Source organism: Ursus maritimus, unplaced genomic scaffold (assembly GCF_017311325.1).
Source record: "Ursus maritimus isolate PB19 unplaced genomic scaffold, ASM1731132v1 scaffold_13, whole genome shotgun sequence".
NCBI classification, from domain to species: Eukaryota; Metazoa; Chordata; class Mammalia; order Carnivora; family Ursidae; genus Ursus; species Ursus maritimus.
In genome coordinates, this window is record NW_024423675.1 from 68,744,106 (window position 1) to 68,763,385 (window position 19,280).

Consider the following 19,280-nt stretch of genomic DNA (forward strand, 5'->3'; position numbering starts at 1 on the left):
TGTTCAGGAGGAATACATAGCGAGCATTACTGTATATCCGGGAAGTATGCTAATGCCTCCGGAGTAATTGGGCCCATGGAGAAGGATGGATTTGGATACATGTTCCTTATGCTTTTGGTTAATGATGGCTGTAGAAAGTGTGCCTGGTCAGAATAAAATCAGTCAATCAGTAGTGTGCCTAGGGTCTGCCGTGCTGAACAGAGACCTGGCCCTCTTCCAGCTGCGCCCCTGCTGGTCTGTGAGCACCCAGGGCAGGAACTTCGTTACCAGCGCCTAGCCTTGCGCCTGAGACTTGGGACTGCTGAGGTGTTTGCCAAGGGAATGTTTTTGTGTAAGTGCATGTAAATCTATTAAATAATACTTAATTCCACGTAAAGTTGCATTTGATACATTATGTGGTAATGAACTATCATTTTTTTCCCTTTCATAAATTTCTGCTGTACTTTTACTGATGAAATTCCAACATGAAAGGGTACCTTAATCGGGGTCATGAAGTTACAGAAACCTACTTTGGGCATGTAGTGGCAGGCCTTTTTGAGGTCATTTGATGTTTTCTTTTGAGGTCTCCTGCTTTGGGTTTGTTCTGTTCTGTTACGTCCTTACAGATTCCACTTCGCAGGCTTCCAGGAGTGCAGATCAGGAGCAGGACTTCATTATTGTTTTAGTCTTGAGTTAGGTATTCTTTGTTCTCTTGGTTTGCCGTCTTACCACTTATGTGATAGGTAGCACTTCCATATTCATTCATTTGTTATTTTAGCTATTTAATTATTCAGTAAATATTTAAGTTCCTCTTACTTGTTAGATACTCTGTTGGGATACAACAAGCAAGAGCTGTTTCTAAAAGAACTTACACTAAATGGAGACAGAGAAGCCAGGAGTGAGAAATAAGAAACAAGGAGCACTGGAATGAGAGTGGTGGTCAGGGAAGGCTTCCTGGAGGAGCTGTGGTTGAGTTAGACATGGACGCTGGGAATTGAGCCTTTTAGGCTCAAGAGATCGTGACACGTGGAACTCCTGGCCTAATCTGAGAGCTCTGAGTAGTTGGGTGTGGCTGGGATCTACCAGGGTGCGTGACAAAGATTGGGACACAAGAGAGGAGTGAAGTCAGGTTCTGAACTATGTGTGTTCTTTTTTTTTTTTTTTTAAAAGATGTGTTTATTTATTTATTTATTCGACAGAGATAGAGACAGCCAGCGAGAGAGGGAACACAAGCAGGGGGAGTGGGAGAGGAAGAAGCAGGCTCACAGCAGAAGAGCCTGATGTGGGGCTCGATCCCACAACGCCGGGATCACGCCCTGAGCCGAAGGCAGACGCTTAACCGCTGTGCCACCCAGGTGCCCCATGTGTGTTCTAAGCCCAAGATACTGAATTTAATACAAAACGGTATAAGGAAAGATTAATTACTTTAGCAAGACAGTGTGTTGTAATACATTTGTCTTTTTCAGGTAATTTGAAGCAGTATAGACAGAAGTTACAGGGTTCTGTAGAGAGAAGTTACAGGGTTCTGTAGAAGACTCTAATCCATTTGGTATATGAATATGATGATGTATTTGGACGGTAAGGTTTATTGAGATAACGTTATTGCGGTACCATAGGTTGAAAATAATGTTCAGATGCCAGTGGCTTGGCTGCTTCACCTGTTTTCTATAGTTGTGTGTTGGTTTGCGTTAATACTAAATTAGAATGATGGTTGAGTAATATTCCATTGTATATATGGACCACATCTTCTTAATCCAGTCATCTGTTGAAGGGCATCTCAGCTCCTTCCACGATTTAGCTATTGTGGACAATGCTGCTATGAACATTGGGGTGCATATGGCCCTTCTCTTCACTACGTCTGTATCTTTGGGGTACGATTTCTCAACATTTGCTGCAACATGGACAGCACTGGAGGAGATAATGCTAAGCGAAATAAGTCAAGCAGAGAAAGACAATTATCATATGGTTTCACTCATTTATGGAACATAAGAAGTAGGAAGATCAGTAGGAGAAGAAAGGGAAGAAGAAAGGGGGGGTAAACAGAAGGGTGAATGAACCATGAGAGACTATGGACTCTGGGAAACAAACTGAGGGCTTCAGAGGGGAGGGGGATGGGGAATGGGATAGGCCGGTGATGGGTATTAAGGAGGGCACGTATTGCATGGTGCACTGGGTGTTATATGCAAGTAATGAATCATGGAACTTTACATCAAAAAAAATAAATAAATAAAACGAAACAAAACAAAATACTAAATTAGAATGAAGGAGGGGCAAAAATCCAGCAGATGCATGAGATTATTGGGCTACTGTCACCTAGACTTTTCATCTGTATTACTGAGGTCTTTCTCAAATGATTAAGAAAACTGTTTGGCTACCATAAAAACATAAAAATTAATACAGCATTTTGATTTTTAAGAGTGTCATGAATGCAGTCTTTTAAAACAGATGCTTAAAAACATTTGTTGAATGAATAGTCCTGTGGTATAGCTAAATGATCTGATTAAAATTTAATCATAAAGACAGATTATCTCCAAGAAGAAGAATGCTGTGCTGTTTTGTTGTTAGGTTCTCCTGAGAGATCTCACATTAGATGAAACTACTTTATTTTTTATTTTTTATTATAATGATTTTTTTATTATGTTAGTTATAAAAACAATTATTTGTTGATGTGAAGGTGGGTTAGGGACCAGAGACTGAGCAGTAGTGGAGTGATCTTTCCTTAGGAAATTACTTAAATTTGACCATTACATACCATCCTTCCCTATAAGAGTTTGATAAAAAACAAAAAAAAATTACTCCACTAGTTCTTTTTGGGGACCAGAGAGGCAGGTAGATAAAAACAGCCCAATCACCTGGCTAAGCTTGTCATTGGAAGCTGTTGTCCTTCACTTTCATTGATAGTTGGAGAATTGTTTGTAGTGTTTGATCAGTTTAATTCTACCGTGACTTTTATTTATAGTAAATTCTGGTTTGTAAATCCTGGTAATTTACTTTTTAGGGATAACACAGTCAACTATTTTTCCCTTTCAGGTTATGCTTCCTCCTGGAGCCCAGCATTCTGACGAAAAAGGTGCTAAAGAAATTATCCTTGATGATGATGAGTGTCCTTTACAAATCTTCAGGGAATGGCCAAGTGACAAAGGTAAAGGGTAGTTGTATTTGTTTAAGAATTACTTATACATTAAATTTCTGCCCAATTTGTTTAACTGTGAGGATGCAGGGGAGCGTGTGTGGCAGTATTTTTTTTTTTTTTTTTTTTTGGTGGCTGTTCGCTGTATAGTTTTGTAGCTTCTTCCTAGACTCACCGGAGGCTTCCTGTATGGTACCCTTGTCCTGAGGGCCACACTCAACTTGTGTGAGTTTGGGGTGTAGACTTGGAATAGGCTGTCCCGGTGTAGGAGAACCTTGTCTGGAGGGAATGGGGCGGGAGTCCAGCACTGTGTTGGCCAGTGCAAGAGCACCGTTCTCTGTCAGCAGTGGGGTCCTCTCCACGTGGGGCGCTTATGACGGGGACAGTGACCTGCAGCCTTAGAGATTGTCCAGGAGTTTAGTCATTTCAAATGAGAAATCCAGACTGTTCACTATTCAGACAGTTTCCCCTCATTATTTCAGAGCAGTGAAGGTTGAAAGCTATGTTTTTGAGGAAATCCAGTTTTCTTGCTTTCAGCTTCACACTGTAAGCCGGCTGTCCTGGAGCAGAGGCCTTAGCGTAATGAAGACATACAAATTGATTGCCCGTTCGTCCTATCAGTAATGTAGACTGATAGTTTAAGTTAAAGTACACTTGCTTAGTCTACCTCTTTCTAGACAGTTTAAAAGTTGAATCATAATTATAAAGTCAAATTGCTTTGAATTCTGAGTTAATTCAATTAAATTAAATAAAAATCAGATCAACTAAAAATATGTTTGTATATATGTATTTGTGTATGCATGTGGTGTGTGTGTGTGAATGTGTTTATTGATCATGGTGTTATTTACCAATATGAACATTCATTTGTTCTTAAACTGATGTATGTTGTTTTCAAGCATGTAATGTGCTTGGGTAGTTATTAATTTAAAATAATCTTTGGAAATTGCTAGTAGAATTTTTCAAAACACAAGTGATTATTATTTCCTCTGCTGAGTAAAAGTATAAATTGGGTAAGCCTTTGCTCAGTCACTCCTTGGGAGATGTTTAATTATATTTTCTTGGTAAATCTGAGAAGAGTTGACAGTGAGTCATTTGGCCACATATGCTGTGGTTTGAGTCTGCTTGATGATTGACAACGTGTACTGTTCTAGGGGTTTTAGTCTTTCAGTTGAAGAGGAGACCACCAGACTATGTCCCAAAGAAAACTAAGAAACACGTCGATGGGAAGCTGGTGAAGGGCAAGGAGAGAGCAGAGGGGTCGGGCTATGGCTCCGCACTTCCGCCCGAAAAGCTGCCCTATCTAGTAGAGCTGAGCCCAGGTGAGAAATCCTTTCAGTTTACATTATTTTAGCTTCAAATGTTTATACTTTCAATGAATTTTATTTAAGTATCCTTTCTGTTGGCTGACAACCTTTTTTAGACCATTTATTTTTTTAAAAGTTATTCTTATAAGATGACATTAAAAAAAACCCAGAACCTTAAGGTCACAGGATATGTATATTTATGCATAAAAAAAGAGTCCACATGGACAAAAATGAATATTGAAAAACAAAATTTAAAGTAGTGAATATGGTGAGAGTTTAAGGAGAAGTTTTTAAATGATCTACTTTTAAAATTTTTTTTTCTAAAATAACCTTATGAAATACTTAACCTAAAAATGACAAACTGAAATGTACTCTTAGGGCAAATTTAGTAGAAGGAAGTGTGTGTATATTTACCAAACTATTGTTTAATGTACGAACACTGTCTGAAAACAGTATCTTTAAATTTAGCAGTACATCTAAGAAATCCATCTGTAAGAGAAAGGTTATCTGTTTGGTTTTAAAATAATAATTGACCAAGTTTATTTTCATGTTTGGCCTCTAAATATTTCTTTTTAGAGCTCTCTTAATTAAGATAAAGCTGTTGTTCGAAGTTAGCCATGAGGTAGAGAAACACGTTGACACTCCTCCAGAAGTGTTTCTGCACATGTCCCAATGTAGCGTATGGATGTGACGTGTATATATGGATGTGACATTTTATCGTTCAGCTAAGCGACATCATCTTTGTTCATTTGGTTCAAATAGTAGTGTGTAACCTGTGTTATGAAATGCTGTGAAGAACAGAGAATTGAGCTCTCCCACCCAGAACTGCTTCTATTTTTTATTTTTTAAAGATTTATTTATTTTGGGCGTTGATGAGAGAAAGAGAGAGTGGGGGGGGAGGGGTGGAGGGAGAGAATCCCAAGCAGACTCCCACTGAGCATGGAGCCTGGTATGGGGCTCGATCCCGGGACCCTGAGATTGTGACCTGAGCCGCAATCATGAGTGAGATGGCCAACTGACTGAGCCACCCAGGCGCCCCCAGAACTGCTTTTAGATAAAGCTCAATTAGTAAGTACAGAAAAAGCTGGAAGCCAAAATAGCTTTGTAGATAGATCACCTGGGGTTGCTTGGACAGGAATTATGTCTTTTTCTTCTTTGATTCATGAGCATTTATTTTTGTTTACAAGATTATAGCTAATGAGTAGATGGGGTACGTGTGGTCCTGCAGTCTTACGGCCCACGTAGGATCCGTTTATACAGGAAGAATGGTATTGGTTTGACTGGTGTTCTGTAATTTATCATCAGTGACCATATGCTGTAGTAGTTTTTATACTTAATTATGTTTGAGGAGTTTTTTAAATTGATTAGCTGTTTGTGAGGAGTATGTTAGTGTTGCTTTGTCCCTCGGTTCTCCGGCTGAAAAATTCATTTAAACTTCCTCACTGTGGTTTGGAGACATGTCCCAGTATTGCTGTGCGCCGGTCATCTGTGGCAGTAACAGCAACTGAGGGCCAGCCGTTCGTGTTGGAACTTACCTGTTTCTAGGATCTTTGGGCATTGGGTCTGCTTTTTAAAATTTTGCATTACATGTAGAAACTAATGATTGTTTTCTCTAAAGCTAAATTTTTGAGGATTTGGGAAATTAGTCTAGAGAGAATTGATAAATAGCAGCTGACATAGAATAATTTTCAAATGAATAATGGAAAGGTGTTTGGATGGGCACAGAGACAGGATGAGAATTCATTCCTTCATCTATCTGACAAGTATTTATCGATACTTATTATGTGTCACACCCTCCCCGTCCTGGGCCTTTGAGATGGACCATCGACAAAACAGATTAAACCCGCTGACCCTGGCAACTTCCATTCTAATGAGAATTGCTGTTTTGACTGCTTATTTCATATTTTTAGTTTCCCAGCTAAAAAAATATCTAGACGTTTTTGTAGGCGCAGGAAGATAATAGGCCGTAGATAAAAGTTAATTCTCCAGTACTTTTCACCAAATACCGGGTTAATGCTCCTAACACATCTCCTCCCTTTGTGGCAATCTGCTGCCCTTACTCAGCACTCGCTGTGCAGCCGCTTCAGGGAAAGCAGTGAGGACACAACTGAAGAGGGCCGTTCCTGCCTTCACGTGACTCCCGTGCAACACAGTGTGTGCCGAGTCCCAGGGACTGCCTGCACCTGGCGTCCCTCCCGAGCACTTTGGGCTGCCTGCCGATAGGCCTGCTTGTGGTTCCGCAGGTGTCTGTCCTTCACCTCGGCTCCCCCTGGCTCCGGGGTGAGCAGTTGGTGGTGGGCCTGGAGGCTGGGCCGGGGTCTTTCTCACACTAAAGCCGTGTTCTGTTTACTAGGTCATGCTGCCTTTTTCAGTTTTCATTATTATTTGTTGAGCACAGTCAGCATGCTGAATGAAATTGATTTCTTCATTTATAAGAAAGTAATACTGGTAAATGTTGACTTGTCACGAACAGATAAGTGCTGTCCTTCCACTGGACATATTACCAACCTAGCAAGTATCCTCAAGGTTGGGCTGAGGTGCAGGAGTTGTAGATGGGAGGTTTTTGAGATGTGGGTATATGCTTATGCTGTCTTTACTGTCTTTTGGAGAGGTGGGGAGTAAAAAGTCATTTTATTCTTCGGTTTGGATTTGAATGTGTTCTTTTAACAGAAGGAATCAGCCGAGTTGGGTGGTAGTCTTCAATATGATTAACTAACTGTTGCTCTCCTGCTGCTTGGTGACTCACCTGTTGTCTTGGTGTTTTCCTTAACAGTGTGCATTGGTTTCTAACACACACACTGCCTGGAGTGCTGTTGTCTTGTCCTCACAGCTCCGAAAGCTATGGGTGAAACGTGCTTTTCATCCTTTGAAAGGTGTCCCACTGCAGCTCACCCTCTCCTGTCTCTCTCCTCCTTCCCTCTTCCGCGTGTTCTGCATGGCCTCTGTCCTGCCGATGCTGCCTTCACCTGGGTCCCGTGCATGTGTTTCTAATCCCAGGGAGAAGGAATCACTTTGCCTACTACAACTATCACGCTTACGAAGGTAATGCTATGCTTCATACTACTTGTTAACTAGAGCACTAACAGAACCTCTTGGGCAAAATACTGTTAACTGGCCAGATATTTTATGTATTAGTTTTTTAATTGATACAAACAACTTTATTCTAAGAAATTCAATGTACTGTCACTTTGTACTTGTCTAGTAAGCATTCCATATACAGCATTTGCTTCATTTCACAGAAGTGGATTTTACAAAAATGTCCAGTTCCTTTATTCAGGCTAAGTCTAGAGTGAGAAATTGGACTGAAGAAGGACAGGAGCTGTGTTCCTATCCTTCCCATTCTCCCTCCAAAAAAAGTTTAAGAAGAGGGGAGAAGCTGGGGGAGGAAGTGGTGGGGTGGGGGAAAGAGTGAGGGTGGTGGGTAAGAATGCACCCAGGATCCCAGGACCCAGAGGCGGGTGGGAGGCACTGCTCGGTTACACATTCGGGCTGTAAGTGCTGGTGGGGAAGAGGTATCCTAATCAGTGGCGTGTGTCTGACAGTATTTGGAGGGTGAGAGGAAGACTCAACCATATACTTGGCGTTTACTCATATTTACCATCCTTTTTGTAGGGAACTAGTGTATTACATTATGACCAGGTTTTAGGGTGTTGCTTAGGATTCTCCTTGTTTTCCTGGTTGAAATTTGTTTCTTCTTGTTAGCAAAGATGTACTTTTTACTTAGAACATGTTTCTCAAACTTGTGTATGTCTGTCATCTTTAGTAGTACAGCTAGTTTTTAGTTTTATGGAAATGCTTTGTCTGTTTTTATGTTGTCAGTGTTATTTTTTTACATGTTGAATGTAACAGATGCTTTCCCATACTGTATAAAGTTTACCCACCTTTTAGCATCTTGTATTTGTTTGTTGAATTACCTCCAAACTGATGGTACAGATTTTCATTGGATATTAACTGAACTTGGAGTTTTGGTTTTTGTTCTTTTTAAACAAATTTATAAACAAGTGATATTTATCACCTATTTTGGTACTCATATATGCATGGAGTCTAAGACCTGTTTTTATTGTTTTTTTATTCCTCAAAAGGATTCTTTAATGTTTTCATGTGTTTGTTAATTTCATACTGCGAAGTAATGGAAACTAGAGAGAAAATGGCGTTTCCTTTTTTACCTGGTGTGTATAAAAAATGCATAGAATAAACTCATCAAAACTTTGACCAAAGTGCTTTTAGTTCTCCAGTTGTATTTGACGAGAGCTAGTTTGTTTTTCTGAATAGAGTTAGTAAAAATATGCTCTAAGCCCTGTGCTTCAGTAAGCTTCAGAAATTTGATAGTTTCTTAACTGTTATTTGATTCACCAAAATATGAACTCTGGGGGGGATGTGAATGTGTGTTCAATTTCTCACCATGCCTGGGACATGGGAAACGCTCAGCGCTCTTTAAATGAACAAGTTCCTCCCCTAAGTGGCATGGCGAAACGACACTTAGCACCACACACTAACTCCATCCGGGGTTCACCAGGGGAGCAAGCAAAGGCAGAAGCAGAGTTGGAGGCATAGAATTGTAAAAAAAAAAAAAAAAAAAAGTGTTCTTTAAAAAATGTCCTTATGCTATGTTCATAATGGTCTATTTCCCCTTAATATTTAGAATACTAAAGAAAGTTTCCAGTTATAGCTCAAATTTAAAAAAAAAGCAGAAAAACAAGATACAGAACAATGTGAATAGTAACTTAGGGGTACCAGAGTTGGAAAATAAAATTCACGACACCCAGAGACATTAGCAATTTTAGATAGAAAACCAGTTTTTTGTGTAAGTGGGCCCCAACGATTGCCCATTTGGCTAGATGCCATGTATTTCATTTGTCAACCCTAAGGAGTATTCTAATGTTGGTGCAAAAAAAAGAAACACGTGTATTGAGTTGCTTAACTATATGTGCATAAAACAAATTTTAAAGATTTGCCTCTAGGTGGGAGATCAAGGCAGCAAAGAAGGAGTGCTTTCCATTGCACCTTCCTGTGCCTTGTAAATGTCAGACCACATGAAGGTTTATATAGTTTTAATTCTACATTATGACATAAAGAAAAAACCCAAAAACCCTCTGGTAGAAGCACTATTGTATGTGGGAGGGCTGCTTAGATCTGTGTCTGCTTTTAAAGGTGCTCCAGATTTTTCATCTGTGGGGAGGAAGGGTGCTCAGGTGCTCTTGTTCAGTTGAGGAAGGGCAGAAAACACAAGGTATTGTTTTAGGCAACACTTTTCTTTGTTCATTAATGCCTGGGAGAAGGGAGTGAGATATTCCAAAAAGAAAGATGTTAGTTACTTGAAGATTACCAGCCTGTGTCTCCCCTTACTCCCGACTCAAACCAAACACCATCGTATCTAGTAAATTCTGTGGCCACCATTAGGGTTATTCAGAACCTGTCCATAAAGGCTTTATCTGTATTTTCTGTTGCTGTGAAGTGTAAGAAAAGAGGGACTGGTAAGCAACTTGCTTCTCGCCCATGTATGGGGAGGTTTCCAGTGTAGTGACGTGGGGAGAAAGAAGGACTGGAGGGGAAGTTTGTACTTCCCCCCTTTTTCTTTATACTTGTGAATCTGTTGATGTAGAAAAGTACATAATACCCATTTATTAGTCACAAGATACCTTTCAGAAGCACTCAAAATGCAGACGAGTATTAATGTGAATTTTTTCTTTCACCCCTAAACACATATTTTTCATATTCTTGTATTTTTAACTTTGTTTTGAAATAATTGTTCATCATTTATTTGCTTCTTTTGCTTTCTTTGTAATTCATGTGTGTAATTTTCTGTGTAACGGTACTGCTTTCTTTTCTTCATTTTTAGCTACTAATTACTCACCGTTAATAAATTAAATCTTTGTTGAATGTGTACTGTGAACCAGATACTGTACTGAGCACCAGGCTCAAGAGATTTTTTTTTTTTTTTTAATCTAGCCCTAGCCAAGGAGCTCAGAGATGGCGTGGGGTGGGCAAGTAAATGGAAATAATCATGGGCTAGGGTTAGTGGTATGAAGATAATGTAGTCCGTGGTGCTGTGCAGGATGGGAAGAACTCAGTGCTTCCTGACTGGGATTATTTATTAGGACCACTTATGGTTAAAGCAAGCAAAATAGGCAACATCCCTAAGGGTTCTGATGCCTCATTTTGGATCAGGACATGGAGTTGGAGTTGAAAAGCACTTTAAAAAGCACGAATGCTTCTGTTGCCACCCCAGACAATGAGGATACTGTAGCTGTGAAGCATTTAGATGATGAGCCGGTTTTTTCATGCGTATTAGACATTGTGGCTCTCAAACACAGGTTGCTTGCATCCTGATTGACAGGTTTCGGAAATATTTCAGAAATGGGAAATGTGATTAGAATGTTATTTTGTGTAGTCTACAGTTAACAATTCTAACAGTTTTTATATTCACAATGTGTTTTGTCTGTGAGAGTTCAGACCACACCACAGCTAAGAGATTTTAGTGGTCTAAAATCCACGCACAGTCCCAGTGTTTAACTTCTGAAGCTCTCACAGCCTAATTCCTGGTCCCAGTGACCAGAGATTTTAACTGGCAACTTAATAAGTTGAATCAGCTAGTTATTAATGCAATGAAGTAGGTCAGGGAGTCTCTGCGTGGCCCTTTTGGGACTTTGCATACCCACACTAGGTTGGCTGTCACGGCTGGAGATGGTGTCAGGATACATTAATTCTGTGAGGCATGTTTCCTTGTATGTTAACAGCTCTGAAATGAGAACAGATCTCTGACTGACACCCTGTGTTAGGTTGAATATAGTAGGTGAGAAGTGAATCAACATTTGGGTATAAATGAACGGATGTCCTGGCGCTCGTTGTTCTTCCTTCTCCTCCCCACGCCGTCCCCATCTTAGAAGTTCATGCACAGGGAAGTTAAAGATTTCAGCCGTTCACAGAGGTATAAAATGACTCAAAAACAAAAAAATCCTGTGTACCTTTCCGCCCCCACCCCGACACTTGCCACTCCACAAAGCTAAGCACTTTTAATGGTAGTTCTTACTGGAACTTACGGTCAGGAATGGGCACTGGAATCACTTGGGAGATTATTCAGAAGGCTTGTGTTGGCCTCATCCGCAGAAATTTGGGTCCAAAGGTCTGCATGAGCTGTGAGGTTGTGCACTGAAACCTCCATCAGTGACTCCGCCGCGCCCCGTCAGTCTGTGTGGTGCCGTGTGCTGCGCAGGCGGCGAGTTGCTGGGGGAACAGTCTGCTCTGAAGGGAAGGTCCGTGCGTCCGCCTCATAGAATTGCTCTTCAGAATCATTCACAAAAGTCCAGGGCTGCGTGGTGGAGAAATTTCTTTTTATGTGATAAGGAAACGTAGGTTATGGATGATGATGTTAGCACCTTAAATTAGATTAAATAGAAGCTGATGTGTCTGTGTCTTAATTTAAAATGTCTATATCCAGTTAGTTAAATTGCATGATTTAAATTTGGAGAGTTCTTTGAAATGAAACCCTGAGAATTGAGAACTGTTATGTCATTTCTAAGATAACCTTTTGTTTGCTTGCTTTGTTGGCTTGTTTCAAATAACACAAGAACATCAGACTTGGCAGATGAAGCTTTGTTCTTCTTTCCGCAGACGGCTCTGACTCCAGAGATAAGCCCAAGCTTTACCGCCTTCAGTTGAGCGTCACTGAGGTTGGGACAGAAAAGTTCGATGAGAACTCCATCCAGGTGCGCAGACGTGCCGCGGCTCTCGCGCCTTCTGTGGCTCTTAGGTTTGGGTGGGAAGGGGCACATGGTTCAGCACCTGCTGCCCGGTAGCCAGGCAGGAATGGACAGACAGGAAGGACTTTACTTTTAACATAAGTAGCTGCGTCCTCTGGGTCACTTTCCTTTGCCTCAGCACGAACAGAGCAGGCTGTGAAATTATGTCCACTCTTCACCTCTGGAGTCTGACCTGGTCGTGGAGTTCCTCTGAGACTCTTGGCTTTTCTCCAGAAGGTGGTGATGACTGCATGGGTCTTTTTCAGGATTGGGGGAGGTAGCCCGCTACTGGGTCTGATGCCTGGAGGTGTGAGCATTCCCTGAACGGTAGTTATGATGCTAACCGAATGTGGTTCTCAGGTGCTTAATGAAAACAGCAGAGCGTGTTCTTTAAGTGAGGAAGGCCAGAGTTCTTACCTGATGGAACTCAGCTGACCTCTGGCAGACTGCCCTTCCCCTGTGCTGTCATTTCCCTGTTGCAAATGAGGGGTCAGGTTATTTAGTGTCATTTTCAGTTCTGACATCCCTTCCTTCGGCACAACAGTGAAATATAAATAGAATTTGTAGTCCTACAGATTTATTCTTAATTATCTAATAAATGTTTAAGATGACCATGTGCTTTTCAATTCAGATTTACAGTGTGTCTTAAGTTACTCGATGCTAAACGTAATGTGTTCAATTATTTTGACCCTATTTTGACACTGTTTGTTTATTTTTATACTGTGAGGGGGGATCCACTTAAAAAACACCCAAAAATCTAGTTTGTTTTATTATATTTATCATAAAAGAGGAACTCACGGTTTTAAAATGCTGGGTTTTTTGTTTTTGTTTTCAAGTAGGCTCCACACTGGGCGTGGAGCCCAGTGCGGGGGCTTGAACTCATGACTTTGAGATCAAGACGGGAGCTGAGATTGGGAGCTGACCAACTGAGCCACCCAGATGCCCCCAAAATTCTGTTTTTAAATACCATGTCCTTGATGATGAAAGTTCCTTTGATTTCATTGTAGCTGTTTGGATCAGGAATTCAGCCCCATCACTGTGACCTCACAAACATGGATGGGGTTGTCACCGTCACGCCAAGAAGCATGGATGCTGAGACTTATGTGGAAGGACAGCGCATCTCAGAGACAACCATGCTGCAAAGTGGAATGAAAGTGCAGTTCGGGGCATCACACGTGTTCAAGTTTGTGGACCCCAGCCAGGACCACGCTCTGGCAAAGAGATCTGTGGATGGAGGCCTGACAGCCAAGGGTCCCAGACATAAGCCTGGGTAATTCCTGTCCATTAGCTTTAAGAGTTTAGAGCGGTTTGATTTATGTGTAAAGGAATATGAATTAGGCATACATCACAGGTTGTTTTATTTTTAAAAATTCGAAGTGTGGTTTGTTGTTCTTGCCGATTTGGGTTGGTTGCAGAGGAAAGAAGAAAGGGGTCTTGACTTGTAAAATTGGAAGTTGTGGCTGGTTTTAGATTAGTTTTAAATTTTGTTTTTTTAGCCAGTAGTTTATTCTTTTATGAAGAACTGTGGTGTTTTATGTAATGATCCCACGTAACTAAAATTTTTGTTGGGGTGTTTTTTTCTGTTAGTAATGATGAAACACACTACGTTAACAAGCTCTTTAAGGAATTAAAAATATTTTAGCTCCACCTAGTGCCTTTCTGAGGACTTGCGATGTGGGCCTATTACCAAAAAAAAAAATCCTTACTGATCATCTAATTAAACTTTTGACTGGGGGAGGGAGTAAGACTTCCTTTTTGGTAATGGTAATTTTTTAAAAGACTACGCTGTTTAAGTCCTTTGTCATCCATCTTGCAGGCTACTAGGGCATGGGTCTTGGGACAGTTGCTGCCATGGCCCTTCCCACAGGCTGTTGAAGGCAGCCAGAAAGTCCACTGAATACGCGGCAGCTCTCTGCCCCAAGAGCACTGTGTGCGTACACTGCGTGTGGGTGGTCTTCTCGCTGCTGCCTGTCCCATAGTTTTGTTCTGTGACCTGCCTTCGGTTAGCCTTCCAGAGCTGGTACTCTGGGGCAGGTGCGAATTGTTAGTTTCTTCGTGTTGGTTGTTTGCCAGTTTCTCGGCATTGTAAACTCTGAGATCATTCCTGGCGGGTTATCAGTTCATTTGGTGTCCATTTTGAATCCTGGTCCAGAAAAAGGATAAAAGGCAGCTAGCACAAGTAAGACTTAATGTCTTTCTCCAAGATGACACTTCGTGGATCATCACACATGTTCCCCTAGGCACCTGGGACGTGGGAAATTTCATGGGCTGATTGAGACCTTCTGTTCCCAGCCGCTCACCTCCAGCTCCACGTTTTGGCCAAGGACCTGTCCCTCGGTTCCCAAGGAAAACCAGCGTGGGCCCTGACTCTCAAGAAAGCCCATTTCTGTCTGACGAGTCTTCCACCTTTAAATGGGTTGTATATCTAAACTCATCCTTCCGTTTTGTGTCTGGGAGGACCGGTGGTTTTATATTCCTTTTTTAAGGTTGTATTTACTTATGAGCCACGTCCGCATTTCCTGCCCCTCGTTGTGACCTCTCTTTGGCCCCTTTGCTTCAGCCGACAGTCCTGTTCACATGGTTTCCATTCTAACCCTCCGCTCTTCTTCAGGCCCGCATCTTTCTTTCAGCACCAAACGGGATGACAGGCTCAGTCTTACTTGCCGCTGACCTGTAGGATGTTTGGCCAAAGAAGTCATCATGGGGAATGGTTTCTTCTGGCCTGTTGCACATTGTTTTTCAGTGGTACCTGCGGTTTTTCCCAATCATGCTTCATTCCTGAGTTTTAGATCATACTTATTTTGATGTTATGAGTTGCTGTTTTAGTGATAAGACTGTCCTTGTCCCTTTACCACAGCCCTCAAGTTTTGCTCGGCAAGGTTTTCTGGCTTTCTGTATATGAGGTCCCTCCCCAGTTGTTTTGCCGTTAATGGCTTCTGCTTTGGAGGCCTGCGGGTGTCTGTTCTCATCTTCTTTTTGGCCAAGAGCAGAATCATACTAAGAACATGGCTTACTTTGACGGGAATGTGCTATGAAATTTTATGTTTATTATTACATCTTTTTCTACAAACCTCGTGAAGACTGCTCAGTGGTCGAATATACCAGTACTTACACGTACATCCATTAATTAGAAAGAACTTTCTTTTTTTTAATAAACAGTAATTTTGTTCTATCGTCAAACTGTTATACAAATGGTAGATAACCCTTTTTTTTTTCACAGATGTGTATGTATTTTTTTTTTATTGAGGTATAATTGACGTGTTAGTTTCAGGTGCAAAGCATAATGATTCATTATTTGTATATATTGCTAAGTGATCACCACAGTAAGTCTAGTTACCATCCATCGCCATACATGGGTACTTTTTTTGTTTCTTGTGATGAGAACTTACAAGATTAACTCTCTTGGCAACTTTCAGATATGCAGTACAGTATTAGTAACTAGTTTCCATGTCATATATCACATCTCCATGGCTTATATTTGTAACTGGAAGTTTTTGACCCACCTTACCCACCTGCCACCCCCTGCCTTTGGCAACTACCGATCTGTTCTCTGTGTCTGTGAGCTTCAATTTTATTTGTTTTGTTTTTTTAGATTCCACGTGTGAGTGAGGTAATACAGTATCTGTCTTTCTCTGTTTGGCTTATTTCCCCGAGCACAGTGCTCTCCAGGTCCATCCATGTTGTGCCAATGGCAAACTTCCCTTCTTTCTTATGGCTGAATAACATTCCATTTTATATATGTATATACCTAATACAGATTAGTTATATATATAGACAAATATATTTATATGTTATTTATATGTATGTAAATATAGGTAAACATATATAAATATATAACTAATATATTTTTGATGGAGTCCTTAGGGTTTCCTATAGGTAATAACATGTAATCTGCAAATAGTGACAAATTTATTTCTGCCTTTCCGATTTGGATGCCTCATATTTCTTTTTCTTGCCTAATTGCTCTGGCTAGGACTTCTAATACTGTGTGGAATAAAAGTGGTGAGAGTGGGCATCCTTGTCTTGCTCTTGATCTTAGAGGAAAAGCCTTCAGGTCTTCATCATTGAGTATGATGTGGCTGTGGCCATGTCATGTATGGCCTTTATTATATTGAGGTACATTCCCTTTATATCTGCTTTGTTAAGAGTTCTTATCGTAAACAGATACTAAATTTTGTCAAATGCTTTTTTTGCATCTGTTAAGTTGATCACATGACCTTCATCCTTTATTTTGTTAATATGGTGGAACACATTGACCAATGTGTGGCTGTTGAACCATCCTTGCATCCCTGGACTAAATCCCTCTTGATCTTGGTGTGTGATCCCCTCAATGTAATGTTGAATTCAGTTTGCTAATATTTTGTTGAAGATTTTTGCGTCTGTTCATCAGGAATATTAGCCTATAATTCTCTTTTCTTGTTCCCTTGTCTGGTTTTGGCATCAGGGCAATGCTGGTCTCATAAAATTAGTTTGGAAGAGGTCCCTCCTCTTCTGGTGTTTGGAGAGTTTGGGAAGGATTGGTATTCATTCTTTGAACATTTGGTGGAATTCACCAATAAAGCCATCTGGCCTGGACTTTTGTTTGTTGGGTGGTTTTGATTAATGATTCGATCTCCTTGCTAGTAACCGTCTGTTCAGATTCTCTGTCTCATCATGATTCAGTCTTGGTAGTTTGTATGTTTCTAGGAATTCATCCATTTTTTCTAGGTTGTCCAGTTTGTTGGCATATAGTTGTTTCTAATAGACTGTTAGTGTTATTTTGTTTCTGGGTACCAGTTGTAAAGTCTTCTCTTTTAATTTCTGATTTAATTTTATTTATTTCCTTCCCTCTAGTAACTTTGGGCTTTGTTTGTTCTTCTTTTTCTAGTTCCTTGAGGGATACATGATGCATGTGTTCTTAATTGCAGATTTCAGAGTTTGTGTCTTCAAAGCCTTAGTGAATGGTGGCCTAGCAAGGTAGCACAATTTGATGTTGATGGTCAGGGTGGGACTTCTGTTGATGCATTTGACGCATTTGTTCACCTCTTCACGTATGTATTCATCCAGCCTGCATTTGTGGAACACCTGTGTCACATGTCACTGTGCTCTGGGCTGAGGTGGCCCAGACATGGTTCTTACCCTCAGTGGTCATACTTAGATAATGTCATTAAAGTAATGAATAAAATCACTTTGCAATCATTTGCATATTCAGAATGCAGTACAAACAGGTCCATGTTAAACCTTAAAGTCTTGTTAGCTTTGGGGGAAAAAATAAAGAGCTTTGCATGGTGTTGAGTAAATTTGTTATTTTAGGATGGTAATTACAAGTGGAGTCAAGGCGGCTTTGGCTGTATTTCTGTGCATCGATAACGCAGAGTTCCGAATAGGTACAGTGTATGTGTAGGTTTGATGGACGACAGAGGGAGGTGAACTGTTGTACTTGTGTTGTCATTATCAGACTCAAAATGACTGCATTTCCCATTCAAACCATTAGAAACCAGGAGAACAGTTTCTGTGTCTTGTGAATATCTTGGTGACAGGGTAGGTGACAAAGTATTTAGCTTTTAGTACAAGTTTTACTTTCTTAGTTTACTGTTTTAAAGTGTGATACTGTTTTGTTTTCCAAGATGATTTTGTTTTCATGGTGATGAGGTAGAGGAAGAATTGGTGCCTGATTGAATTTGAAACATTGTTTTGAACTTGTGCGTCACTGTGGTTTCGTCCTGTAGATGAGGCTTAAATACAAGCTTAAAGTTAGCACAGTGCTGCGAAGCCAGACTGTTGGCTTTCAGATAACAGCAGACATTGTCATTCTTTCTGATTACCTTGGGCAGAAGCCCAGGGAATTTCAGCACTAACCCATCCTGTTGGTTTCCAGGTGTTTTTAGGGTTCTTTTTTTCCCTTTCCTGGGGCCTCTCTCTTGGGCTGGGATTAATGGATTGTATTTACCCTTATTTGTGCCAAAGAGCCATAGCTTGCTTCAGGTTATTGACTGTTCAAAAAGAGATTTTGTTTATTCTGAATTTTTCATAATGATGGTTTTAAAAGTTTGGTATTTTTAGATATTCTGAAAAATTATTTAAAGTAGAGTAACTCTTGATCTGGTTACTAACATTATACAAAAGTTCGCCGTTTCTTTATTATAGCCTAAGTGGTGGTATCCATGAGCTTTTAAAAAATCATCATATTGACTTTTGGAGGATGGCAGCTTTGCTCCTGTGCCTTACCCTCCTTGAGCATGGTTGCCTTCTCTGTGTTAGGAAATGTCTTAAAAGATATGATCCTGAGAGTATTAGTATATCGCAGTAAGAAAAGTTCATAAAGTTGTTTTTTAAAGATTTTATTTATTAGTTAGAGAGAGAGTAGAACAGAGGGAGAGGGGAAAGCAGGCTGCCTGCTGATCAGGGAGCCTGACATGGGACTCGATCCCAGGACCGTGGATCAGGACCCGAGCCGAAGGCAGACGCTTAACAGCTGAGCCATCCAGGCACCCCGAAAAGTTTATAAAGTTTTAACAGCTTTTTTATTCTGTAACTTTATATGCTGAAAATAAAGCAATTTCTTGAGGCTCTTTGAATTGGGATATTTAGCCATTTCTTTTGTATTATTGAGAAAAACAATGTCTTATCATTTGAGAGTTATTAATTCTATGTATTTCTTTTTTTTTATCCTGAAAGAATCGTTCAAGAGACAACTTTTGATTTAGGAGGAGATGTTCATAGTGGAACAGCACTGCCAACAAGCAAGGTAGGTGGTTTATATGACCTGATAGGACTGTGTTTGTGCGGCATCATAGGGCGCCGTGGACGAGTTATTGGTAGTGTACTGGTAGGACTATTGCAAAGACAGCTTCACGGTGGTCTCTGAGGGTTGTCCCAATCTGTCGTGCTGTCTCCGCAGTGATACGTAACATGCCCGGGGCCGGGCAATTGTGCTTTTTCCTCCAAGCAGTGCATCCGAGGCTCATCCTCTGTCTAAGCAGCCCTTCTTGGCCAGGTGACCTCCTAAGATAACGGGCTTTACTGTCATCCATCTGCCAGCTTACCTTCTCTGGCACTTTGCTTCCACAGTTATCCCATATCTTGCATGATCAGGGAATTTGTGGCCTCATTTTGGTTATCTATCGCTCAGTAACTAAACCACCCCAC

The 19,280-nt window shown here is 40.7% G+C and overlaps 1 protein-coding gene across 10 annotated transcripts in view; it reads left to right on the forward strand.

The window, feature by feature from the left end:
• The window catches only part of AFDN (afadin, adherens junction formation factor), a 101,096-nt gene that overhangs the window by 19,250 nt on the left and 62,566 nt on the right, over positions 1-19,280 (forward strand). For all 10 annotated transcript variants that reach the window (XM_040628062.1, XM_040628056.1, XM_040628059.1 and 7 more), the window contains exons 6-10: positions 3,010-3,121; positions 4,261-4,428; positions 12,025-12,119; positions 13,160-13,422; positions 18,810-18,879. In XM_040628062.1, coding sequence (XP_040483996.1) covers positions 3,010-3,121; positions 4,261-4,428; positions 12,025-12,119; positions 13,160-13,422; positions 18,810-18,879 — 708 coding nt within the window. The remainder of the gene's footprint in view (positions 1-3,009; positions 3,122-4,260; positions 4,429-12,024; positions 12,120-13,159; positions 13,423-18,809; positions 18,880-19,280) is intronic.